Source organism: Cinclus cinclus, chromosome 2 (genome assembly GCF_963662255.1).
Source record: "Cinclus cinclus chromosome 2, bCinCin1.1, whole genome shotgun sequence".
NCBI classification, from domain to species: Eukaryota; Metazoa; Chordata; class Aves; order Passeriformes; family Cinclidae; genus Cinclus; species Cinclus cinclus.
The window spans coordinates 21,489,807-21,517,324 of NC_085047.1; the positions used below are offsets into that span (position 1 = coordinate 21,489,807).

The 27,518-nt window shown below is 40.1% G+C and overlaps 1 protein-coding gene across 1 annotated transcript; it reads right to left on the reverse strand.

Moving 5' to 3' along the window:
* Window positions 1-641: 641 nt before the first annotated feature.
* On the reverse strand, window positions 642-27,130 carry DPT (dermatopontin). Its single transcript, XM_062512398.1, has 4 exons — window positions 26,832-27,130; window positions 17,237-17,362; window positions 7,817-7,924; window positions 642-708 (listed from the first exon to the last, which is right to left on the reverse strand). The coding sequence occupies exons 1-4, from the start codon at window positions 27,128-27,130 to the stop codon at window positions 642-644; spliced, it is 600 nt and encodes a 199-aa protein (XP_062368382.1).
* Window positions 27,131-27,518: the final 388 nt, after the last annotated feature.

A 27,518-nucleotide genomic window follows, 5' to 3' on the forward strand; every position in this document is an offset into this window, starting at 1 on the left:
ATATTGGATATTGATGTCTTCCTGTTGTAAATACCCAGAATTCTCCCATGTGGGCAGACCTTTGTTGCAGTGGAGTTATGCTGACGGCCTGTAACAGGTGATGCCAGATGCAGCCCATCAGACACCTCCCAATAATGTTTTCTGCATACTTCCAGCTCTGAGAAGCTGGTAGGGGTCACTGGATTGGTTCCAAGTAAAAAGTAGAAGACAGGAAAGTTTAATGTATGTTCGGTAGTATATAGTATGTTTCAGCCTCATTTGCAGTGGCTGTGCTGGGAAGCCATTTATATAGAGCTGCTATGTGAAAGGAAGTTGTACATGTTTAGAATGGCTACATGTATATATAAGAAAGGTAATGCATATACCATAGATTTGTGTATCATAAACATGTATGTCATAAGTAAATTTAATTGGGGGCTACAACTGTCAGCACAGCTTAAAAGAATCCTCTGAATTCATTGTTGTGAGCATGTGGGCTGGCAATTTATGTATTAGCTCCAGAGGGAAAGAATTATGTCTTCAGCAAACAGATGATGAGTCTTGGTACCTTTTTGTGAGCCTAACTGACCTTCTTCTGTAATCACTAATCCTCATCCCACACTGTCTGTCCCCAAGTTTTCCAACTGAAGTACTCATTCCTTTTAAACATTTTGAAATGAGCAGTCATAGTCTGTCATCCTGCAGACAATAAATTTCCACTGACGATCCCTGCATGAAAGAGAGACAAGAGAGAGGTATTAGTGAGCCAGAACTGCAGAAGATGCTATACAAGTAAGAATAACTTTATACCAGGTATTATGGCAACAAAAACATCTGTCTGCCATTAGCTGACTTCCATCTGAGTGTTCTGCATTTCTAAGAGCCAAAATGACATTAAATATGTGTGATAGTTACAATTCCCTCACATTCCTTTACAAGATAAGAAAATCAACACTCTGAATAAGTAATCTCTGAGTATCCTTCAGAAGACAGTGAATCCTGACAGTGATCAGTCCTGAATTGACTTTTAATCAGTGACCAAGAGGAGAAGAATGATTCTGTCAAAAGTTATTGTCATGTCATATATTATCCAGTAATGTGTAAAAAGTGAAAAGTATTTGGGTGACTTGCAAGCTATATCTGAGAGGAGTTATCCATACAGCAAATTTCACTTTGGGTTTTTTTTAATGTTTTTCACTACTAGGTCTTGCAGTTAGTGTCCTTTAATAAAGATCTGAAGGAATTAACAGTAAAAGAAATGAAATTCACTTCTCATCCTTGATCAAATCACATATGAGGAAGAGTAACATTTATGACCGTAAGGAGAGTTTATGCTCTTCGCAGTTTGTGAGTGGTATTCTCTCTCAAAAGAGTGATAGGAAACCTAACAATTGTTGGTAGGAAGCCTGACTGGAGCACTGGGACTCAACAATGTAGGTCAGTGATTTAGTGTCCAATTGCTGCAACAGGCTACAAATTTAATTTCCACTTTTGCTTATTTTGCATTAAATTTTCCTTTGACAAATAGGCGTGAGTTCAGAGGATCAAATACTGTCCTTTTGTGAAGGTAATGTTGAATTTAGTCTGCTTGACACTGGCTAACTTGAATTTAGATCCAAACTACAGTCCTTGCAGATGGTAGTTGTCATTTCTATTGATAATGGCTAGTCCTCCAAGAGGATTCTGAAAGCTTGAATTCTGCTAATAGTGATGTCCTAAAGCTGAAGCATGGGGTGGGTAATGTTGTTGGGTTGATGTAATAGGAGCTTGCATTTAAAGACCCCTGCAGCAAACTGGTGCCAAACTGCTGCCTCTCGGGAATGTGCTGAGACCCCTGAGCCCAGATTTTGGTACTAATTTTGCTTACCTGGTGTCATTGACTGGGTGACTCTGTCCTGGAATAAGACTAATTTGGCTCTTAAGCCCTGTAGGTATACATATGTACCTACTCTGTATAAAATGTCTCATTGCAACTTTCATTAACTGAGGTTTCTTAATTGGAAATTTGCTGTGCTACTAAATTACAAGTTTATGCCCAGTGCCATTTGGAACTGGGTCTGTGTCATGCTCATCAGCAAGTATGATGCAACAGTTATATAGTGTTTGGCTTTGGCTTTCTTTAGATCTTTCCTAGATGTTTTTAAATTGTAATTTCCTCATAAAACTGTTACCAAAGGTTAATGAAATGCATGATTCATTTGTAGGTTTATTTTAAGAATGCCTATTTGGTCTACGTGCATTTTCTTCAAAGACAGTTATTACTCTTTTGGTCACTAAGTTACCAAGAGACATAAAAAAAAGAGGACCCCTCTGTGGAAAACAGGATTATATTGGTCAAAGTTAAGGTCTGCTAAGTTAGCACTCATTGTCAGAGAGACTTTTAGCTCAAAATCTTAGATTAAGTAGTTTTTCTAAAATAGGACATTGTGAAATTAAAAGTCAAGCTCTTTAAAAGAAATGTGTTTTAGTCACCTGAATTAATAACATGCTTTAAAATACCAGAACAGAATTATTTCTGAAGCTGTCATTTCAGCTTGGACTTGAAGACACTAGCATATATGCACATGGTTGACACATTTATAGCATATTGCCTTTTTTGCCCCTGTTACTTGTGTTTGAACTCAAGCATATATGCCCAGCTTCTCAAGATGCAGGCAATTACTTTGTACTATTCCTGCTGCATGCTTAATTCAGTAGTTATCAGCCTGTTTTCAATTTGTAGATCCCTTACAAGCTTTCCAATGGGGATGCAGATGCCATCAGGAATTGCCTTATGAGGTGTACTTTAGGATATATCTGAACTTGCCTTTGCAGATCCTTAATGCCAGTTTGTTGGTGTCATCTCCTCCCACTTGCTAAATTAATGCATTTTCTTTGGCTTTAGGAATCAATATTGAACTGTCACTTCTGCTTTCCAGCTGTTGTGTGCTGTCAGATTTGAATTTTTGATGTATATAGAAATTTCTTTTATCTCCAAATATTGTTGAATAATCTGTTTCCAATGTAGTTAAAAAAATTCTGTGAATTCCTATTCATATTGAATTTGACAAAATCCTCTTTCATCAGTCATATGAAACGTATTAGGGACCTTAAATAACCTATAATTTAACTCAGCTGAGCTTGGTGGATGTCCAGCTTCTCTGGGCATTTCAAACATACTTTACTGTTGGGGTATCTGGCTGTCAATTTATTTTTCAGTGATGATGTCTGTGCAGTTAAGAAATAACAGGCTATCCAGACCACCCAATTAATGAAGCAGAGAACAGTTTTGTAAAAGAAACGAGCTTATGACAGTCTGCATGTGCTATTTTCACACTATATAGTGAAGGACAAGCTGTGGCTCTTAACAAGAACGTCTGGTATCTTAGTCTCCCTGTTCAAGATACTTGCTGCAGGTTGGGTTGTGAGTGTTCCAGTGGTGCACTCTGGACTCAGGTGACTGATCCAACCAGATCATAGCCATATAACAATGCTCCACCAGGAAGCTATACCATCATCACTTGGCATGTTTCAGAGCTCAGGTTGAAGGTATTAAGTTGTTTGGTTTGTGGGTTTAATTTTGGAAGCTGTTTTGCCAAGGGTTTGCAATGTGCATAAGTATGTGGGCAGTTTCAGTTGTCTACAACCTGCTTCATCTAGCCCATGTCCTTCTCTGAAATTTTACTCTATCAGCCTAACAAAAGACACTGCCCTTCCCCACAAACGTTCCCTAATTTGTGTCCTTAGGTCATCCTGTCTTCATCAGTGTTATCACCACACTCCTGAATCGGCTCCCAGAGGTACTTCAGGCCTTTTCTAATTCTTTCCAGCTGCTTTTGCCTTGCTTTATAGACAGTGGTTTTCTCCTTTTGATCTATTTGAAATGAGGCTGGAAAATGTAAATAGTAACCAATTCTGAAGTCTTTTCTCCACAGATGAGCAGTTAAAACCTTTGATGATCAACAATAACTCTATCATTCATTCCTGATACACAGGTATGCTAGTTTTACCTTGAAAGCACCTGAGGGGAGCGCATACTAGGAAGTTTTTCTCCCTGAGAACTTCCTCTATGAATTGATAGGATCAATTGGAGGCTGGTTTAGTTGTGACAGCCTGAGAAACCAATTGGAGAAGTCGGTTCGCTCCATGAATCACATTTGAAGCAAGTAAACCCCAGTAAAGCTCTCTTGCATTTCCAGCCACTCACAAGGTAACACTGGCCTGGCCTGGGCCCCTTTCATGTGGCCCGGGCCAGGAAGGGGTGGGCTCGGGAGGCTGCTGGGCCCCGTTTTCAACCAGGGGCCCCAATAGCCAAAAAGAAGAAAAGCCCATTGCCAAGATCCTAGCCCTCCCCCTAGCTGCCCATGTGGCCTGGGGGGAGGCAGCTGGGCCCTGGTTTGGAGGAGCCCCCCATGCCTTTGCTTGCTGGGCAAGGCAAACGGAGAACCCCCGCCCTCAACTGGAGCTGGGTGTGGTTGGCACTGGAGGGCAGTTATGGAGCCAGAGGTTTGTCACCGGTTGGTGTGAATTCTCCTCTGACTGGACTTTGCAGTTTTTGTCCAGCCCCCGCAGTGTGGCCTGGCCATCCTGAGATCCTGACACAGCTCCAGCATGGCCTGGCCCAGCCCCTGAAACTTCTTTGTGAGATTTTAACTTTTCCAGTGCTCAGACCAGACTTACAGACTTTCCGTCCTTTCTTGGGTGAGAGGAAGAAGAGAAAGGATACCCCAAAGTCAATGAAGTAAAAGCCAAGTTTCTAGATGGAAGGAGAATGAGGAGATGCCATGAAGGTTGGCTAAAAAATCTTTTGGAAGTTACAGGGGTGGACTGTACTACACGAAAAAATTCCTTTAAACCATGGAGAAAGACATGGGGGGGGGGGGGTAGAGTGGAGTGTAAAGGAAGATCCTTTTGCCCCGAGGGAAAAAGGGGGATCTCTGTTCCTTGGAATGAAGTATGAACAGAAAGAAGTGAGCTGAAGAGAACTTTTGCCTTTAAGTAGCTCATCCTTAAAAGTAATACCCCATGACTTTGACATGGCCCACAAGCACAGCTTTGGGAAGGCTGTGAAAGTGGGAGGAGTTTCATGATGGCAAATCCCAGGCAGCTGTTATTCATGAAAAAAGTGGAGTTAGAAGGAAACTGGTTACTTCCCCTCTTGAAAAATATCCTTATAACTGAACAAGAAGAAACTCCTCTCCCTAAAGTGAACTGAAAAAATATTATTTAAGTAAGGAATTGACTGAAGTGTCTCTGTATGTTTTTAAGCTGTGACAAAGGGGAAGGAGGGAGTGATCTGAAGATCTGTTCTAAATTTATTGTTATTTTTCTTTATTCCCTTTTAAGTTTTAGGCCTGGTTTACATTTACTCCTAATTCTATTTCACAGCAAAAGGTAAATAAATTGCAATTGGCAAATCCAAACTATAACAACAGGCATGGAAACTCACAGAGTGTGATTACATAACATAATTCTAAACTTTTTACATCCTTACCACAAGCATTACATGCTGTCTCAAATATCCTTGTATCAACAGTGGCCTCAGTGATGTAATGTCTTAGGGAGTAGGAAAGGAAGATATGATTTCTGCAAGTTTATTGAAAGTCTAAAAACACTTAACTGTTTGAAGTAATTGGGAAAGTTTAAACTGAAATACCTTCAGAGGCTTTTTTTTTTTTTTGCCTCTTGTTAGCTCAAGAACATTGTCCATCATGAGCTAAATAGTATGGACACAAGTTTAATGTGCTTGAAAATGAATTTAAAAATGTTCACGTAGACAAGTGGAAATGTGCATTCTCCATGAAGTCTGAGACTCAGAAGACCGTTTCCTGCTCCTATTCTGCCTCATGAGCTGCAAAGAACCATTAAGGATGACAAATTTTGCTGACTTGTGATTCCTACTGCTCAGAAGAGTGTTACAGCCTGAATCTGAATTCTGAACTGTTGTAGCAAGATTTATTTTTTCACTTAATTCTCTTGGCAGCACAAATTGTTTCCGGTTGTTCTGGAAGCTGAGGGCCAGAAAATTCATTGGTGCAGAATACTCTGCAATTCGCATGATATTTTCTCTGTAGTTTCAGACTGATACTATTGTAGGTGTATGGCTGTCCCCAGAGCAGAGATAGGACAAAAGGTGTGCTGGTGGTTCCTTTCTCTTCTAGGCACTGTGGTCCTGTGGGGACCTGTACTCCCAATGTACATTCCCATGATGTTGCCTTTGCTCCTGACCAGTCACTCCACTGCCTGTTCTGAAGGCTGCCCTCAGCAGTCAGAGACAGAAATCTGCTCAGAGGCATAGGCTACCTCAGTTGCTTTGTTTTCCAAGCTTGTCCTTGTGATTCCAGACTTTACCCTGGTCCACATCTGATGGAGTCTGGATTCCAGCTGCTGGGAAATGCACTGTCTGCATTATTTCCCCTACTCACTGCCATAACCATGAGGAACAAGGATTAGGGATAGCACTGGGGAATATTTAAGATGAAAAGCCCTAAATGGGGCTGTCCCTTATGACCTTGTAATTTCTTTATCTAAAGCAATAAAAGATAGCTTTGAGTCAAGTATCTGAAAGTTATTCTTCCACTTGTAGGAAGAATTTGAAGACACAGCTTCCATTTGGTAACAAACAGGATAATGTATTTTAACCAGGAAATAGACCTGCAGCAGCCTTACATGTTGTCACTTCTGGAAAAGCCTCCTTATTTTAGGTAACCTTTTGGTTGAGGGATCCTATGCCAAACTTTGGCAAGCTGAGAGCATTACAGTGACAAAAGCACTTTGGCTGCTTTGACTGTTATTAGAGGCAGCTTGAAATATCAATGTCTTTAAACTCCCACTTCACTCTTCTCTCCCCCGTCTCATGTAGTCTGTCTCGACAGAGCAGTGCAGCACACCTTGCCTTGCTGTCTGTGTTATGCCTGATAACAAATGCTTTAATATACTGGACTGAGGTGTCTCATAAAAGACACCAGCAAAGAAATAGCTCATGATTGATGTATTAGAGGGCATCTTTAAAGAATCAATATCCCTCTCCCACAGTCAGGTTTCAGTGACCGCTTACACTCTGCTTAAACCTGCTCTGTTAGGATCTCTAACAGAGCCCTAGGCAGACAACACTGTGGGATTTATGTTAAACCCAAATTTTAGAACTTTGCAGTTGTTCATAGTAAAAAGAGAGAAACATCCCTTTATAACTGAATGGAGAATCGTGAATCCATTTGCATGACTATGACTTCACTAAACATAGGGCTTCTCCCAAAAGGATTAGCAAATGCCAAGAAATGACCAGGACTGATCAAGAAAATGTAGTTAACTCATTTTCTGGAAAAGGATCAGGGTGCAAGGCACTGCCTGAATTCCTGGAGTGGCTTGAATCTGTTAGAATTGTGCTGAAATGGACTGGGCAGTTTAAAGCATTCAAATTGCAGTTTGTACAGTCTTAACTTTGCATGCTGACAGATTCCCTGCTTCTCTGCACAGAAAAGTGGACCAAAATAGGTCCCTCATTCCCTGAAGGCACAGGGTGTTTTTACTGAGCTCAGTGAAATATGCTCCAACTAGAGGTAAGTGAGAAACTAGACTGAAGATCTGTTGCATTTTGTGAAGGTCAGGTTCAGCCCAATCTACCACAGCTGTATTTTTTTCACTGCTCAGATGGACATGGCAAATTATTCCCATCAGCATGCCCTGCTCCTGATACACCACTCTGGGCAATGAATCATATGTACTATGAACTTTTGTCCTCAGAATTATTAGTGTGATGCTGAGTACTACAGCAGATGGTGTGTAGCTATGGACTGTTGGGGGGAAATAGAAAAAACAGACTTTTTAAAGTTTCTAATGAAACAGATGAAAAGCAAACCTGTGCACGGCTGAGAAAGTTGTGGTTGCTCCGCGGATGTAATAGTCATAAGTGTACATCATCATGTCCATATCTTCTCCATAGTGTCCTGGATACTCTGTTGTTAACCTTTACATTAAGGAAAAAGAAGGTAATGTAATTCACCATCTTATAGAAGAGTCCAGTTGACTGACTACAACTCAATTAGTAGATTTCTCCTGCTTCTTTGAAAATTCTTATTTCTTAACAGCACCACAAGATACAAGTCTCATGAGACTGCCTCTCTATGCAACTAATTCAGGTAGCTATTTGAATAGAATTCAGCAACTTTAGAACAGTTAAGAGCAAACTGCAGTATTTTGGAATACACGTGTATATATATATATATATATATCTATATATATATATATATCTATATATCTGCAGTTCTGGGATAAAGGCAATCTGAACAAGAAGATAAAGGTCGTCTGCTACCTCTGTCTTTATTGCCAGGATTTGCTCTTATGAGTCTCTTTGGCTTGTGGCTGTAGACTGCAGTAAATGTTGCCAAGTCAAACCACTCTAAGCATTTATCCATTTATGAATTACATTAAATGATAATTAATCCATTACTCTTTGTTGTTTCCTCTTTCTGCTTAATTTGTAATGTAAAAATATGGGACTGGACAGTATTTGTGCAGTGTATTTTATCTGAGAACCTCAAAGAGCTTCTTCACTTATTAACCAGATTATAATTGCTGCTTCCCTGGGAAATAGGCAAGCAGTACAGCAATTCATTTTACAGATAATGAGCAGGTTCAGGAAGGGGCTGGAAGCTTGACCAGTACTTTCTGTCAACATTATGTTTGAAGTCTGAATGGAAACCTGGCACTCCTTTTACTCCTTTTAAAATTATATTACACCATTTAACATGGGAGTTGCTACTGGAGTTGTCAGATTCACTCTGAAATGGCAAAGAGAATAATCAGGTTCCCTGTAAGGGAGATGCTGTCCCTGTGGAAATAAATAGCCCAACTCCTGTTGAGACTAACAGGGTTAAGACACCCTTACAGAAATCCTGACAACCTTTTCCTGACTTAATCCAGCCTAGTAGCATTACTTAAATGATGCTTGAAGGTGATTCAAGCACTTCCTGCCACTGCTCGTGCATGCTTAAATTTTGTTAAATCAGTGGAGTTTAAGCACAGGCTAAAATATTTTATTCACTAGGAATATAGTTATTGGGATAGGTTTGAGTTTTTATGAGGTGCTCTGGGTGTATTTGAAGCCCAAACCTGTAACTGTTGGGGAAATCAGAAGCAGAACCTGAAAACGGAGGTACTCTGGGCTTTTAAGTTGCTTTCAAGGTCATATTCAGCTTTTGAGTATAAAAGATCATTCAGTTGGAACATCATTCCTAACAAATCATTCTTCCTTGACAAATGAAAAATGTGTCTGCATATGAAACTCAAGCATGACCTTATAAGAGCCTCAAGTCAGTCAACTTCTTTGAATATATCTTTTTCTCATGCTTCCTGTCCTTTGGCCATGACAATCATCACACAGATTCTGAGTTACAGTACAAGGACACCCATCCCAGAGTGTGTTTGGGAAGCAGAAGATCAGGCCTGGTCACTGTGTGTTGTGTCAGTTCTGACCAAGGACGCATAGGTGGGCAGAGCCCTTGCAACGCTCTGCCATTGGTAAGAAATTTCAGCAGTATTTCACAGGTCATGCAGACTGATGCTGCAGACTAGGAGAAAGAGAACAAACCATGAACACTGCCCACTCAGCCAGAGGAGAGTTCCCATATTTAGTTTACTAATTTGAAGCCTGAGTGTCTGATAGTGCATCTTCAGAAAATCCAGGGTCATAGAAGGTTTTAAAAATTAAGACCAGTTGTGGACCAGCATTTAATTTTGCATTCTCACATCAACTCCAGGCTTTGACACTTTGTTTAGCTATTATTATGAGAAACCACTAAGATGTGTGTTTTTATATGTTCTACCAAATGTGTTTCATAACATATGTTTGGCACTTAGTTAGGAAAATGTTCTGTAATCTTGACCAGCAGTATGTGCTAGGCAGATGAGACTCTGCACAAGGTTAAAATAGCTACTTTTTGCTCTACTCAGAAACAGAACTGAGAGTCAGTCCTTTGAACTTCTTTCATGGGCCTCTCAATTGAAAAGAAAAATCTGATGACAAACTTCTGAGTTGCTGTGGTCTCGCAGAACTTTTGCAGAGCCATGCAGTGTTATTCTGCATGCTGTAAGTGCAGTGGGAGTCTTCGTTTAGCTTCCTTCTCTTTTCTTTCTGACTGCTGTCATCTTCTCCTCCCTATTAACTTCTCCACATTACCATACAGCCTCTTAAGGCTCCTCTGCTAAGAAATGTTGAAAAAGCAAACCTATGCAATTACCAAACATAAATTATTTGGGGACTTGAGTGTCTCTGAAGTGTGTCTTGCTTCATAGACAGATGCCTACTGACTCCTTTTGCTCTGAAGAGAAAAAAAAATATAAATAGCTCTATGACACCAGTGTTCAAGTTCACATGAGTCTGTGTGGTCTGTCTAATTCATTTCTCTTTGATGATTGTTGTACTCATTTCTGAAACTGTTCCCTTAAGCTCCTGCATTTCAAGGTTGTCTGTCTTGCACTGTGTCCTTTAGAAGGAAATGTAGTTGATTGTCCATGTAGCAGGGCCCTGTGATGTGTCCCATTCCTTTTCTATTATCTCTATTTTTTGAATCCTGAGGGTAATTCACACAAAATGAGTCTGCACTTAGAGACGTCCTAGTGTTTAATGCATAGCAATAATCAGTATGTGGTTTTCTCATCATGAAGGGGAATAAAGTCATATAAGACAGCCATTGTGGGTCTTCCCAAAGTGGCCTGCCTGGCACAGGACAGTGGTTCCCTCAGGTTTTGCTGTAGCTTGGTCTGTACCCTTATTATCAAGTACTTAACTGAAAATGTTAAATGTTTTACTCATGAATACAAGGTGCATATCAACTTGTGAGCCACCTACCATGGCCCTACAGACACATAATTTATTCACAAACATGGTAGCATTTGTAAACCATGGCAATGTATGGTTTGTACCCAAGAGGAGTCACAAAATGAGTGTGAGACACTCTTTGCCCTAGTTAGTGAGGATTTGCCTACCCAAGGATGTCTCATTGGGAAAAGCCATCTACAGTAACCTTCACAGTACCCTGTAAACACTTCTGGCATTGAACTCATAGCAAAGAGAATTGGGCTAGGAGAGCAGTGAGAAGCCTGGGAATTGCCAAGTGCCGAAAGTAGCTGCTGCTGTTTGGGGTGTAGTATGACCAAGCTGGGGTGCCTGTGGTGCCTGAGGGGGTAAGGGGGCCTTAGGAAAGAGCTTGGCAAAGCAGCTGTGAGAAAGACCTGTTTTATAGCAACTGTGGGTTCTAGGCACTGAGACATTTGATGCCAAAGGAACACTGAGGGGCAGGAGTCAGCAGGGTGCATTTAGTGGAACTGTTTATTAAACCCAGATAGACCCACAGGTGTTAAGTTTGGGGAAGGACTTGTAGGGGAGAAAAGAGTAATGTGACACCTTCAACAACTGGTAATCTTTTCAGTCTGTATGATCTGTTTGCAAGAAATGCAGAAAACAGGAACTCTGGTTCAACTTTTCAAATCTACTTCTGGATAATTCTGTGTTAAAATCTGTGAAAGGAAATCTTGTGATAAGTGGTGTAAGTAGTTTTGCCTCTGTGTGAGACAGTGGGAAAAGTTGACAGAAAAAGGTATTTTCACAATGGCATTTTTAGCTAGAATAGAGTTGATAAATGGTTTATCTTTTCAGTGGTTTACATTGGTCCAACCACCTACATTTTCCTAATTTATTACACTATAATCCTATAAATCTTGCTTAGGGTAGGATATGTATTGAAAAAAAGGAATTAAATCTTTACCAGGGTTACCGTTGTTTTTATTTTAATCTGTGTTGTTTATTTCCCCTGGCGAAGAATTGCTATGGTAGAGATTAATAGAAAACACAGTTACTCATTTAGCACTGAGAAGAATGTTTTGTATTAATCTACAGTGATCTGTGGCACTCTTTTAACAACTGACTTCAGAAATAGTTATCATGAGTCCATTATTTACCAATAGGAAGATCAAGTCACACCAATGGCCTTAGTTTGTACAGCGTGCTGATTAAAGAAAAATGAGAACTGTGGGTATGCTTGCTTTCAGACACTAGGCAGACAAAAGAAATTAGTCTTTTAAAATATGAGAGATAGTGGTAGAATACTTTTTACTCCAATGGTGGAATACACTTATTCCCTGATAATAAGTACGTGATTTTGGAATATCTTACATCGTTCACTTCTTGTGCAACTACAGTGTTAAGAAGATGAATGGCATTTCTTTAACCTTCATTTCCCTCTTCATTGCTGAACTCTTCCTCTGACAATGCGACAGCCAAAAGAAAGAGCTGTTCCATTTCAAGAGGAAAACATGAGCTTTGACATAAACTTTCTGACATTTGAGGACAAGGAGTGTCCCCTGAATGGCCTTACTTTCAGATGTTGTTTACAAGTTCTTCAAGAGTATGTATTTCCTAGAGAATTTTTTTTCAAGAGCCACAAGCCCACAAGTTTCATTCAATGAACATGAGAACTATATGCCTCCTTAATTAATTTCAATTCTTCCTCCAGCTGGAAAACAGAGGTCATCTCTGCATTTAAAAATGCATCCTATGCTGAAAAGTCTGATAAGGTCTTAGTAAGCTGTCTACAGAAATTCCAGCAACTGCTCTGAGTATAGAACCCAGATTGCTAGGCTGCCAGGGAAATAGAGGTGTCCTGGAGCTCCTCTAGAGATGAGAAGTTCTCTTGTGTCGCCATGTCATGTGTTTTGGAATGGAGTTCAGGCTCCAGGCTCTGAGCCCATAGATTTACACAAACACTGCTCCTCTGTTCCCACTGTGTTGCACTGCAAGTCCTCCCAGGGCTGAGGAGCCACGAGGCCAGCACAGAGGAAGCAAAGTTCTTCCAGGCCTACATAAGCTTGTGCAATGAAGGTACAAGCAGCAGCAGAGAGCTCAGGGCAACGTGTAGCTCTTCCTCAAGAAAGAATATTCCAAAATAATTTGTCCAGATTTCCAATGTCAGATCAAATGTGTTTCTTCTAAAATGTCTCTGGAATATGGTCCTGCAGATTGAACTGTAAGGTTGTATTTGATGGATAATACTTAAAAAACCCCAAACCTTCTCCCAACAGTTAAATACTTTTTTAAAAATGGAAAAAAGAGGGGGTGGGGGTGGGGTGGGAATTGGGTTGTCCAGAACTGCATGTTTCCATGACATCTATTCTGAGTTTGCCTCTTGGATTTGTATCTCTGCTACTGGTTAGCTGTAAGAAACCTTCATAGGATCACATAATTTTAAATGTCTTGTGTGGCAGGTTGAATTAAGTAAACAAATAAGTACTTTAAACCCCATAACTCTTGGAAAATGTAATTGTTGCCTGGGCAGTGTAACTATGACAGACAGCAGCCACAGCTCCAGACAGACCTTCTGGCATTTAAACTGCTCCTTGTTTGGAGAAGGGAAACAGTCATAAACATTCCATTCAGACTTGGGGCTGCTCTGTGACATGTGTTTGCTTTTCAGAGTCAAGCTTTCATTTCCTGGCAAAGAGGAAAATCAGAGCTCTAATGGGACCACTTAGTGACACTGTCTCTGCATCTGTGGTAGATTTGCTTTCTTTATGGTGCAAATCAGCACACAGTTTATTTTACTGTGGTAGCATTCCCTATCCTGGTAAAGAGAGATTTTCTGCCTCCTGTGAGGAATGTTAATTATTTTCAGTATGTTAAAAATGTGCAGAATCCAAGTCTTGGCATGATGAAGAAGGAAACTACATACTTGTAAAAAAATTTACAAACCAAGTGCAAAACTAAGAGACTGGAAAAGATAAGTAAATTTATGGGAATTAATGGCAAGAAGATGAACTATGAAACAGAACTACTGCTTTCAAAGAGTAAGGATATAAATTATAGCAAATAAAGTCCTGCATGTATTTTACCTCAGTCATTCTGGTAAGCAAATTGTTGGTTTCAGTCATCATGATGGTATTACAAATTAGTATTCCAATAAATACAAGTAGTTTTAAAAAAATACAGGGATGTTCTAGATGTAAAACCCAGGGCAAATTCTAACAAACCAGTTGCATGGCTCATGCACATAAGAAAAACCTGTCTTTATTCATTGTAGGGTCATCCCACTTCAGCAGAAGAGACAAGAGAAACCATACACAAAGATCTGCTGTTTTACTGCTTTTATATTTACCAGAGGGGCCTATATGGAGACAACTGGAAGAAGAAGGAATCAAAGGCCCAAGCTGAGACCTAATTTGAAACAGAGTTTTGTCATACCTCAATATGTCAGTTTTCTTAAAAATGCATTTCTGCCCACATCTGGTTTCATACTTAAGGATACATTGCACACTAAAAGTCAAGGCTGCTGAGAAACTCTGCAGTGTGGATTTTCTTTGAAAATGGATTTTCCTGTATAATGTATGATCCACAAAGTACCACCATTGCATCATTGCATACTTTACACATATTCATATACTAATGAAGCCTTTGCATGAAAATAAGCCTCTTCATCAAAAAATAGGAGTCAGTAGAATGTTGATTGCCATTTCTCCACGGTTACTTTATTTACTAGGAGTTTCTGGAGCAGAGCAAATACTACTATAGTTTGGGGCAGAAACTGCAATAGATAATGTTACACTATATACATACATTTTTGTTGTTTCTTACATGCATATACAATGTGAGATCTTACTCATGGTAGCCCAGAACCACTTTGCACTACTTTGCAGTTTGTTTTGAAAACATATTCTTTCTATCAAGTGCATCTAACCAGTGAAAGACGCAGACCAGAAGCATGATATGTGAACAAGGTCTTGTGACAATAACTTAGAAATGCCAGTGAAAGTTAGATTAGGTTGTGAGTGAGATCTCCTGAGCTTAGGGGATGGGAAGTTTGATTTCTGTACACTGAAACGTAATAATCCAGACAAGTCACATCTGTGACTTCACAAGTAAAAGTGAGTCCAAAGCAATGAGTTTCACACTGCCCTGGTGAAGTTCATGTTGATTTTATGTTACCATAACAACCAGTACTCACCCAGAGTACTACTACACTGCCTAGGCAAAGAAAGAGTAAACCAGAAAATAAACCATTCCTAGCAGATAATAGAAAAGAGACCACTGTTTGAGAGGAGAGAGTTTATCTGCATGGTGTGGGTCCTCCAGTAAAAAAAAAAAATGCTCCTATGAGGGACCCCAGGATTACTCTGGTGGAAAGGGACTTCAAAAAGTCTGCTACCACTCTCTGCTCCAAACAGGGTCAACAAGAAGCTCAGACCAGGCTTCTCAGCTTTTATTCAGTTCAGTCTTGAAAGCTTCCAAGGAGTCTCAATGGGTAATCTGTCCTCATAGAAGAAGCAGTGTTCTTTACATGCCACTGAACTGGCAGTCCTGCCCTCAAGCATGTCAGCTGCACCCCCAAGTCCGGTGTCATATGCAGACTTGGCCAGCATGTGCTCTGTTGCCTCCTCAAGGTCATTGATAGAGATATTAAACAGGACAGGCACCCAGGCAGGGTATCACCCTTTAGCCACTTCCCTCTGACCCTATTAAACCACCATATTTTAACCCATCTAGTTGTCTGTCCATCCAGAACCTAGCATCCTAATTTGGATAACTGTATGTGGAAAGAGCTTTTATACATACACCTTGCTAACTCTAAAGGCAGAATGGTTTTTTATCGAACCATAATCATAAACTATGCACCAGAAGCTTTTCACAAGCCGGGTGACACAGCTTCCCACCAGTTTTACAGCTCTCCCCTCCCAGAAGAATGTGAGTACATGGGATTTCTACCCTGCTTAGAGGGAAATACTCTTCACCTGCTTTTGAAATGCTACCTTTTCTGCATGGAACTGCATGTGAACTACATAAGGCTTTCTTTCCCAAGCACTAAAATGGAGCATTGTCACTGTTGGAAATATAAGGGCAGTATAGGAGCTTGTGTGCAGCTGAGATGAAAACTAAAGACTTCAGTAACCCCAAACATTTACATCAGGATTTGCCTTACTCTGAATGCCAATTTGCAAAGCAGAAACAAAACTGTTCCCAGTTGTCAAGACAACATCTGAGGGAAGCAAAACTGTCAACAATAACGAAATAAAAGTCAGAGGTTTCTGTTGTCTCTCTGAAAATGTATGCAATATTAGAGGAATACAAGAGATTGGAAGAACTGCTTAAAAGTCTGAGTGAGTTTGTCTCAGAGGGAAGAGCCTGGGCAGGTACGTAAATAAACCCTCAGGTAGGGAACATCCATAGGCAATGTCTGCTGGAAAAGGGGGCAGAGGAATGTTCAAAGACTTTATTACAGAGTTCCTGTAATTTAAAGACATCAAAAATAATAAAAACATTTATTTTCCTCCTGGCTGCAAGGAGACTGAAGGATGAAGAGCAAGGCAGTGCTGTTGTGTTTGGCCAGTAGCCAGCCAGTGAAGTAAGACCAATAGGCACATAAACAGCTTGTATGCATTTCAATGGGAAGCTTCCTTCAAAGCTGAGGTCTGGAAAAAATATTCAAACACAGGTTTACTTTTTTCTCCCCACACTTTTTTTTTTTTTTCTTAAATGCAGGCGAGTTATTCTTTGTAATGCTGAAAATAGCTAAATTTAAGCTGAATGTAACCCTGGAGCATAAAATTATGAGTTCTCTTAAACAGAATGGATAGGAGTAATATGACCTGCCTCTACACAGTCTGCTTCTGTATTCCGTTTTAATTGAGAGAAACCACACCTCTGGTGTGTTTTAGAGTTAGGATGCGTAGCTAATTTTTCCACAATCTCCATTAAGTTGCCAGCACCAGTTGTGGTATTCTGCTAAAATGAGATTACCTTTTTCTTTTGGGTTTATGATCAGTAGCTCATTTTGACTTTGATCTTTAGACAGTTTTGAGAGAGGAAGCATAGTAGTATGCACTACTAATGTTTTTTGAGGTAAGTGGTAAAATTCACTCTTGTAAGTTGTTGTGGGATAAATATGTAGTACAGAGATGTTCCTAATCCAGTAAATTTATAGTGGGAAAATATCATTCCACTTTGAAGACTTTTGTCATGGTTTTGAGCACAGCTAAGCTGATGCTGATCGCCAGACTTGTTCATTGAGGGCCAGCTACTTCATTGTGCTGTTCACTGTATCTGCACCCTCATTCTCTTCCCTTAACCTTGGATCCTTAAGAATCCTGTAGCAGACTGGAATATGCTTAGCTCCATCAAGCACAGTTAACTCTTTTTTTCAGGCAAGGTTTCTGACAGGTCAAGAAGCCAAAGACATTTATAAGGACTGTTGGGAAAAAGAGGCTCATAGGTTTGGTGTCTGCTTTAACTCACCAGCAGGAATATGGGCATCTCCGGCTATAGCGGCAGCAGTAAAATTGCCATTCACGGTCCAGCACGGATGGAAAATACTGACTCTGGAAACCAGCCACCAGCCCATTGTTTGAGCAGGTTTGATACCTAATAGTGAGGGGAAAGAAGAGAACACACAAAGAAAACATGGCATTAGATTCCTTGATAGTTTCTCAGAACAATTTTAACATTTTTTATATAAGAATGCAGGTTTGCTGAGAAGCACTGTTCTCACTTGCTGTGTATAGAGTAACTATTTTATGTAAGAAAGCAGCAGTAGTTAACTAATGTCTTAACATTTATGTTGCAGTTAAAATTATTTAATAAGGCTAAAGTATTTAATCATTCTAGTATGCTAGCGAGGAAAGATTGTTCCGTTGGTATTCTCAACTGTTTATAAATCATGACACTGACTTCAAAATAGTCCATTAATATTTTTGGTTTTTGACAGTGGGTATTTGAGGATTTGGGCTTTATTGAACTAACAGTTTTAACTAATTCTCTACCAAAAAAAAAAAGGCTCGAGAAGTTGTTTTTTTTTTTATAGAAGTTAGTTAACTTTGTTTTCTTTCACAACTATGTGTCCTAGGGAAAGGGATCCTTTATTAAAAATCATTTAGGCTTATGATAAAATCATTATTTGATAGCAATCACATAAGGAGAATTGCGATTCAGATGGTACAAAATTTTAAGACTCACATAACTTTTATGACAGGATTTTCAAAAGAAAATCTGCTGCTTCATGCTTCCTGTATACTCAGTAATTCTATCATATATGTGAATCACCGCCTTCAGGTAGAATAGACATGGTCTCAAAGCATGCATTCCTCTCTCTATCTGTACACTGTACAAGACCTTAACACTGATATCCAAAGTAATTCAAGTGGTAATCAGTTTGAATAGCTTGTGTCTTGGAGACTAAAGACAAGGAGCTCATGAAAACAGACAGGTCATTAGTTCAGCTATTGAGTGCTCATTCTCTCAAGCACCCTCCTGGACTCATTGTTTCCCTATCATGGAAATTACAGGAATGCTGTTTCTTCCATCTCTTTTCTTTCTCTTCCTTTCATCAAGGAAAACCTGCAGCAAACTTTCCCTGCAATTTCATAAAATCAATTAAAATGACATATGTGAAAGACACGTTCAGAAGTAACTGTATGATTAACAAATCTCCCTTAGTCTCATTCAATTACCTATTATTTATCACTATTTATTTATTTATCATAAATTATCATTATTTATTTTAACGACCTGAAGTCCCCAGAAGCAAAACCACATCATCTAGCAGAGTTTGGTGTTTGGGAAGTCATTCACTTGTGCACAGGTGTGTTAGTGCTTGCAATGATAGCATGAGGCTGAAGTGTCTGTTTGCAAAAGCTGAAAAACTGATCGATTTTGACCAGTGCAGGGATCACTGCCTAGTTTTCAGCATCCACTTCTGAACCTAAGGGTCTCTTCTCTGTCTCTTCTGCTGCTTTCTGTTGCTCAGACAAGAGTATTTACATTTGTTTGTGTCCCTGTATCTCCCACGCTGATGGGGCCACATCTACTTGTCCTGCTTTGTGAGACTCTTCCAAGGACCTCCAGAGTTCAGTCGTGATGGGGACTCTGAGTTGCCATGGTATCACACGAAGTATGGCAGTTGGGCTTTCACTCAGAGGATTTCATCAGGACCTTGATATGAGTTTGTTCTAGTTTTTGGCACATAAGCCATAGGAACATATGGCTAAGACTGTGTAAACATATCGGATAGATGCAGATGAATACTGCTATCCTCATGGAAGAATGGTTGATACACAGCAATATGGGGATTGGTTGTGCAAGTTGCAAGATAAATATGAAACTGTGCAAAATAGCAACAAACTTGTGCCTCATCTTCCTTCTCTCACCCTTCCAAGTTACCTGCATTTGCACTGCTCAAGTCCTTGCTCCCCTGGGAGATTTTCTATCTCTTTTGCATAGGTGAAATATTGGGAGCACTTTGTTTCTCAATTTCCTTTGCATTTCCTCTCAGAAGTTCAGCACTGCCCTGCAATTTCCCATCCCCACTGATCAGCATCTAATAGTCCTGTTCATACTTGTGTTTGTGGGAGGTTCTTCCTTCTTGTCTCTTCTCACCTGCTCACATTCAATCTGGGAAGTCCTGTCCTCTTTCCCCCTGCCTTTGTCCTACAGCAGGTTTTTTTTTTCTTGATACATTATTTTCTACTAATATTGTCTACTTGTGATGGAAAGATTCATTTTGAAAGAGATGTCATTCATGGACACTTCTCTCTATAGTGAATCAAGAAACCAACCTAGCTAGCATAACACTCATATCTTTACATGCACTCATATTTGGGTGCCAGATTTTAGGAAGGTGTGTTCATTTTTGATTCTGATTCTATCTTCACATTATAAGTTTGATTTTAAAAATATAATTTGTGTTGCCTTACAAATTACTTTATTAGATGGAAAGCGAACCTGGATATAAGTAATGTTTTATAATTAAATTGCAGTTTTGTTTAAACACAATTCAAAGTAAATTTTGAAATACACCTTAAAGCACATGTTCACTGCTCTTTCTTTGCCTCTGTCTCATATACAATGTCCTATAATCTGTTATTCAAGCTCAGTATTAGGTTTAGCAAAAGAAAGATAATAGTGATTTTGAAGTACTTTTCTTTAGCTTTGAGATAACATAAGATTCTTTGCCTAAATCTTTCTAGTTTTCAAGTAGAATCCAGGTATTCCTTAAAAAATGAGGAGATGCTCTGACAACTTGGAGTGCTTATTTGCCACCTCATATAAAGTATTTCCTTCGCTTTCCTTTTCCCAGCTGACCACTTTCCTACAAGCAAAAAGTAATTCTTTAAGAGAAACAAACACCCCCTCCCCCCATACCTCAGACAGTTGCTCTATGCACTAATCTCAAAACAACAGCTAATATATCAGAATTCTTTTCTTCTCTGTTGAATTCACTACTCTTGTCACAGCAAATCCTGAAGCAAGTAGGGTGAATAAAAACTAGTGATTCAAGGCCTTTGATTTATATCGGAGTCAAAACAATGCTTTTTTTCACAAGACACAGTCTTTAGCACTTTTACTATAAAGGGTAGTTCAGTATTTAATGTGACTGGGTTCTCCTCACTCCTGAAATCCTGACATTGCTAAGAAGAGAGGAAAATGGCTCTTACAAAGTGAATGCAGAAGAACGTGAGAAACTGGCTGGGATTGTGTGAGATTAAACTTGGCAGTGGATAGGTTTTCTTTTTCTAGTTGGCTCAAATTGCAAAGTGTGAAGCATTGCCTTTTGGATCTGGTACTGGGAGGAGGTGAGCTGGCTAGTAGGGGGGGAGTGAGATTGGTGGTGAAGATCAGGTACTCCTGGATAGGAAGCTGCCCCTGCATTGGGTACAGGTGTGGGAAATTACTGCAGTGTAGTGTTCCATAGAAAGCCTTATTCTGGGAGGAGTTCTGTGTAGTAACAAGGATATGGTATCTGAGACTTTCCTAGCCTGCTGTGATTCCTGTGAAAAGCCTCTCCTCTGCCAAATCTTCTTCTGAACTGGTTAGTGAGTGTTGTACAGCTGAGTTTTGTCATAGCTAGCAATCAAAGCATGCATCCATGTTAGAGATTTAGTTCAGGTCAGAACTGATTCTGTTCTTCACTGGTGAGCTTTTATCTGTGAGACCAAACAAGAGCTGATATGAAACAAACCCACCCAAAATGCATATGTGAATTTTGGATCCATGCATGACCTGTTTCACCCCATAGATTCTCTTAAAGTGTGCCACATTATTTGTGAACATAAATAACAACCTCAGCAGCCAAGTGTGTTCCTCATCAACTCAACAGTTGTCTGCCAGACTGAATACAAACATTTCTTACAACAATAGAATTGTTTTGAGCAATGGAATCAGTTTTCATGATACTTCATACTTATGCCTGCATCTTAATTTTCCTCTCCACTAAGCAAAGCCCCAGAGTGTTTTTCCCCATCTAATCCTGGTGCTGTTGTGGTAAACTTCTCTTTGAGGCCCCCTGTTCCTCAAGTACATCAGGACCATGTTATCCTGAGGATGAGAACCCAAAGAGGAAGCCTGTTCACTACAAATCTGCCCAGGGGAACCTAAGTCAATTTGCAGGAAGTAGTGCTGTTAGAGCCTGCACTGAATTCCTGCTGCACTGATTTCAGTCATGCTCCCTGAAGCTCTCTAGAGACATGCAGAGGCTGACTCACAGCTCAGTAGCCCCTGAGTCCTGCTGCATTGAGGGTGATTTGTTCCTAATAACAGGGTAAGATGAGAGTGTCATTCCATGTCTCTGTGGAGGGGAGGCCCTACACTGAACTCCTGAGTTGTCTTTGTGGAGTGTCATGCCCTCTGTGTAACTGGATTAATTGCATGATGAAGGCTAATTCAATGGTCAGTCTGTTACAGGTGAATGGGGAGACATAAGAGGTTGCTCAGGAAACTTGCAACTCTGGCACCCAGACAGCAGAAACAACTTTTATGTGTTTGATTAGGCCATGTCAGTCTCCAAGAGCCAATTCTACAAGGAGTCTTCCCCATCTGTTGTGCAGTGCTGAGACATATTGTTATGACTTCCACATGCCAAAGGCAACCTCTGTAACATCTTCAGCAATATTTTCGTTCATTCAGGGGGAATTTAAAACTTACTTTTTTTTCCTTGAACAAGTGAAGGCAAGGCCATTTTCACCCTGCTGATTTCTTCTTGACAGTTGCTGTTGAGGCCTCCTTTTCTACAGAAACATTCTTCTCCCCACATGCTCCCACTGGACTCAGTCCATTGCAGCTGTGCTAAATGGACTTGTAGAACTAGTCCTTTAACATAAACTTAAGGCTCTGAAGAAAATTAACTTGTTGTGTAGATAGTAAAAATGGGAACATTTTCAAAGAGATTATTTGGTTTGGGTAATACAGCCTCAGAATTGAAATTTGGGGATGGTCAGAGATGGGAGGAAAAATAGTTCCTACTGATATACCAAAGTGTGCTGCCAGAGCCTGAATGGGAGGATCCTTTGCTCAGTAGTCTGTCTTTGCACCTAGTCTGTGGGCAAAGAATGGGAGTGGAGAGGGAGAATCTAGGTATCTGTTTTTTCCAAGTCCCATCTAAACACTTTCTCAGAAGTCTAAACAAGGAAAAGAGGCCATAAACATGGAGTAAATAGCTCTTGGCTGAAAGTGCTCCTCCTTTTGGTTTTACAGCTAACTGGGAGCATATTGAGTGTATGGCATGATTTCATCTGTATCATGTGGTGTAAACCAAACTTATTTTCCTAGAGGGAAGAGTTGCTTGTCTTCACTTGCAAGCTTTTGTTCCTTTGTTCGTGTGAACCCTGTCTTTTGGTATTATAGTTTTCAGGCAAGAAAAATAGTTTTTCTTAAAACCCTTGTTCAGAGGCTTGTCTGAAGAGACAACTCTGTAGTATTCATCAAAGCAGTGAAAAACAGTCACACCCTGAATCACTCAGACCTTAGGTGGTGAAATATTTAAGTAAGGTAAAATGGAGATAAGAACATAAAATTTGTGCTCCCTGAAAATGTAGGATTCTTTGAGAAGCTGCAGCATAAAAATTAGTAAAACTGCAGAATCAGGGCATATTCTGGAGAATTTTCCCTACTCCAGACATGAGTATTTCCAAATTATCCAGGAACTGATTCTTGCTCCCAATTGCTCTCTCTCTGTTGAGCATCATCTTGGTTAGCAAATAATTAACCTGACTCTGAAGGAGTAAGGTGTTGAAACAGATACATCAAAGCCTTTGTACATGTACTTAACTTTAAGCATATTCACAGATTAATGAGGTTGAGAAGGCATTCCTGATGATCTGATCCAATCTATTGCCACAATTTCCCCGTTGAGTCTTGCAACAGGTTCACAAGCTTCTTATATCATTTCAGCAAAATACAAGTGCACATAATCTCTTCAGAAGTGCATAGACATATATGATCGACTTCAGGGATGCATATATGCAGTGAAACACCATACTTAAATATATTCTGAAATGCCACTAGGTAATTCTAGGTAGCTGTCAAGAAGGGATTGGCCTTCATAAGACTGCTTGCAACCATGAGATATGGAGTGCCCCCTATTCTCTCCATTGATCCTGGAAGGAGGCAAAGGTCATAAACTAAGCATTATTAGGCATTAGATGCTTAATGTGGATCCATGTAATTGTCCTCTTTCTGTTGAATAGTTTTTTCATACCTGAAACATTCGAAGTTTTATGGTTTGATTGTCTAAGTCTGTATAATCCCTAGTGTTAGTGAAGTAAACTTACCACAATGATCTAACAGTGGTTCCCTATTGCTCCCAACTCTCTTATCCCTATGAATCCCCCATCAATTTCTGTAATTTTGCCCCAAATACTGAAGGCCAAAGAAAACAATGAGTTGGAGACTCCTTCTTGTTTTATATTCCCTCTTTATTTTCTCTCTTAAGCTTTTCTTTGTTTGTCTTTTTTAAAGAAACCTCTCCTGAGTTTGTCTCTATTGTGCTGCTGCACAGGTGTCAGGAATGGTAATTTGAAAATCACCATTTGAAAGATGAAATGCCATAAGCATAATTTGTCAAAGGTTATTTTTTTGGTGTTTGTGCCAGACTACATTTTCTGACTAGGGTTCTGGCTGAGAAACCAGAGGGAATTCAGAGCAGAGGTATAATCAGTGCTTGCTTAGAAGCATTGGAATATAAAACCTCCAGAGGAGTACTAGAAGAATGGAGGCATGTTCAACCTGAAAGCAAAAGCGTGGGTGAAGGTGTGTGGATGAGGGAAAGGAATAGCTGCTACCTATTACTAAGCAAAGCGATTTTACAAAAGGATGCAGTAAGCTTGTTCTCATTCCTTAGTGAAGGTAGGGCAAAGAATAAAAAGCCTCAATTGCAGCAGAGTAGCAGCTTTTGACTCTGGCTCCCACAGGATACTCCGGGAAAAGCTGGCAGCCTGCAGCTTGAACAGCTGCTGGAGTTCACCATCCCTGGAAGTGTTTAAGGACAGACCAGATGTGTGGCACTCAGTTGACTTGGCGGTGTTCAGTCATAGGTTGGATTCAATGATTTCAAGTCTTTTCTGACCTAATTGATTCTGCAAAATTTGAGCAAAAACTTGGCATACTTGTAGTTACTGGTGATACAAGCAATTGAATATCCCTGGATGTGGTGTGCAAGGTGAGACAAAATGCTCTGCAAGACAGAGCTGAAGAAGGAATATTATAGTCCATCCTACAAGGCTGGGAAATGAACTAACAAGACCAGCAGAGTGCTGTGTCGCTGACATGAGAATGACATATTGCTCACCAGCAGATTGGTTTGCTGGGAGATTAGCAGGAAAGACAGCTGGCCAAACAGGAGCTATTGGTACAGATGGTGGCTCATATTTGTGGTCCCACTTGATTATTGAGTGAATATTTTTAGAATTGGGGATGGCTCCAAATAGCACTGAGGTGGGTGTGGAAGAGAGAGAGAAGAAGGGTACCTATAAGATGTAAAAAAAGAGAAGGCAGGATTCTCAAAGGTCCCCCAGGATATATCCGTGCCATCACATTAGTTTGAGGTTACATGGCCTAGTCTGGGATGAGACTGCTGGGTTCTTGGACAGCCATGTTGGCATCACCAGGGATGTGCTGGCATACTGCAAGCTTCTCTCCATTAAGCACTGTAAATACAACTAGCTCAGCCCTGGGGGTGGAAAACTGAAAACTGCAGAATCCAACCAGGCACAGCTAGCTAGGATTTATGGAAATGGTCTGAGTAACTAGAAGCAGAAGTTCACCTTTGCAAAAGGATATGTGCCCCCAAATCAGGAAGGAAGGAAGGAAGGAAGGAAGGAAGGAAGGAAAGAAGGAAGGAAGGAAGGAAGGAAGGAAGGAAGGAAGGAAGGAAGGAAGGAAGGAAGGAAGGAAGGAAGGAAGGAAGGAAGGAAGGAAGGAAGGAAGGAAGGAAGGAAGGAAGGAAGGAAGGAAACCTATGTAGAGTAGGCAGAGAGTTGTAAGGATGTTGGGATGTTGGACTGGAAAGGTGAACTAGTGAAGAAATCCTGAAATTGCTCCAAAAACTAGTAAAGAGAGAGAAACAGAAACAATTAAAGAGGGGTTGAAGAAGATATACATTTGGAGAAAGTATAGGGTTTGCTATAGGAAATAAGTAGGCAACAAAGAGGACAAACTGAAAATATTTTTTAAGAATTGAAGGAAACAAGATTCAGATAATACACTGTGGATGTAGCCATACTAAGCATACAGAGCATGGTGATGAATGGTTGCATAGCAGAAGAAAATGTTCTGTATAGACTTATACAGTATCCTGTTTGTAAGAAGTGATCTTGAGCAATTGCAGCCAGGGATTCTTTGAAAGAGAATAATAAGTTTATTTTGAACAAAATAAATGTCTAATTCAAAATTCTTATGCAATAAATACAAATTGCATCAATGTATAAAAAATGAAGAAGTCCTCCAGGATTATCACAATGTGTTATTTTTGCCTATTTTGCAGCTCTGCCCTTTTTTTTCAATTCTTATTCCAAAATGAAACAGAGGGTCAATAATTTTTTCCCTTAGTAGTTGCATCAGCCATAGGCATGGGTCATGTGGTAAATGAAAGAGTATGAATAATTCAGAACAAAATTTGAATCATTTAAAAAGCAGAAATTTCACATTTCTTTGCTAACCTATTCCCACATAACAAAATTCAAAAAATCACATTGCAATTTCTGGGACAAAACCATTTCAAGTATTTGAAAGAACTCATTCCTGCATGCATTTCATTCTGTCCAAAGAATATTTCAGTCCCAGATTTGTCAAAAAGTCTGTTTCCAATCTCGTTTTAAAACCCCAGAAGATAATTTAATACTGGCTATTCTGCCCAAATATGAAATGCTGTACACATTTCCAGAAATTATTGTGGCTGCATAATGTGGATCACCTTTGCCTCCAAGGTTGATGGAAAATGTAACATTTAGTTAAGCAAACTGATATTAGGGAATTAACATGATCTTCTGCTACCACCATGCAGAAATATATGCCACCATCATCTCTTGTTAGCGTGGATTTTTGTCTCATGTAATAACAGCTCAACTAGAAAACAGCATTTGTCTGTCCCTAAGCCGAAGAGTTTAGCAATAAAAGCACAAAGCAAAGAGCCAATGCAATACAGAGATTATTTTTTTCTAGTGATAAGAGCATGAGGATGGAGTGAGGAGTTTTGCAATTTGTGTCCCAGTTCAGTCACTGATTCAATGTGATTTTTCAAGAGGGACTTAATGCTCTCCTCACTGTAGGTGCTTGCCTCATCTTCCTTATCACTGAAACAATAGCAATACTGAACCACTTCACATCTAAGACTGTGAGTGACCAAAGGACACTGACACCCTCCAGCAAGAAATTGGTACAGAGAAGACAAATGTGAAGCTGATCAGTTCCCATGCATCGTGATTAATGACAGTGAAACCAGTAAAGCTAGCTGGTTATCATGGCATTAATATGCATTTGCATTGCTCTGACCACTGTATTAGCACCTGCATTCCACAGGGGTTGCCAGGGCTGTGCCCTCCAGGGATGGTTGGGGTTATCCTACCATTCAGTTCCTGCCCTGTTGATCTCTTCCCACCAGCACTCTGTCGGCTCACCGAGGCTCTGGGATGCTGGCATGCAGGCATAGTTCCACAGTCTATCAGAGCCTTCCTTCTTGCTGAAGACACTTCTGACGGCCACGATCACCTGCCCATGCGGGCACTGAAAGTTGAAACCTTGCCGGTACACATTGACCCATTCATCATTATCTCCATAATTATAGGGACCGTAGTAATAGTCACTGTACTGGCCCCATGCCAAAGTCACCAGAGGCAGGAAGACACAGAGAAGGAAAATGTCCATCCTGAAGATGTTCCTGGCTTAGAAGTGCCCCCCTGGTTTGTTGGGCTGGCCCTTTTATATTGCCTCTAACATTTGGCTTCCAGATGTTATGTTTTCAGATCCAAGTGCAGTGTGTCATTTCTCAGCAAACCTTCCATGAGCTGCAGAGATGTCCAATTACTTTTAAGGTGGAATTCTGCAAGTACAAGTGCAGTCCCTAAGAGCTGGAATTCTGCAAGTACAAGTGCAGTCCCTAAGAGCAGGGTCTTCTCATCACTGCAAACCATGTGTGATCCTTTTCTGCAGAGCTACTGTACACAGGAAGCTACATGCCATAGTAAAACTGTCACAGGCATCCCACTTTCATCCTCAAGACAGCAGTTAAGTTTGAAAATGACTTTATTTGAAA

Bases quoted from the DNA above. Each gene is read 5' to 3' on its own strand.
- DPT (XM_062512398.1), bottom strand. From the start codon at position 27,130: ATGGACATTTTCCTTCTCTGTGTCTTCCTGCCTCTGGTGACTTTGGCA. The intron at 17,363-26,831 runs GTAGGATAACCC...CCTCACTATTAG, and splicing joins AACAGGGCAGGAACTGAATG to GTATCAAACCTGCTCAAACA. The intron at 709-7,816 runs GTTTGCTTTTCA...TCTTTCATGCAG, and splicing joins ACTTTCTCAGCCGTGCACAG to GGATCGTCAGTGGAAATTTA.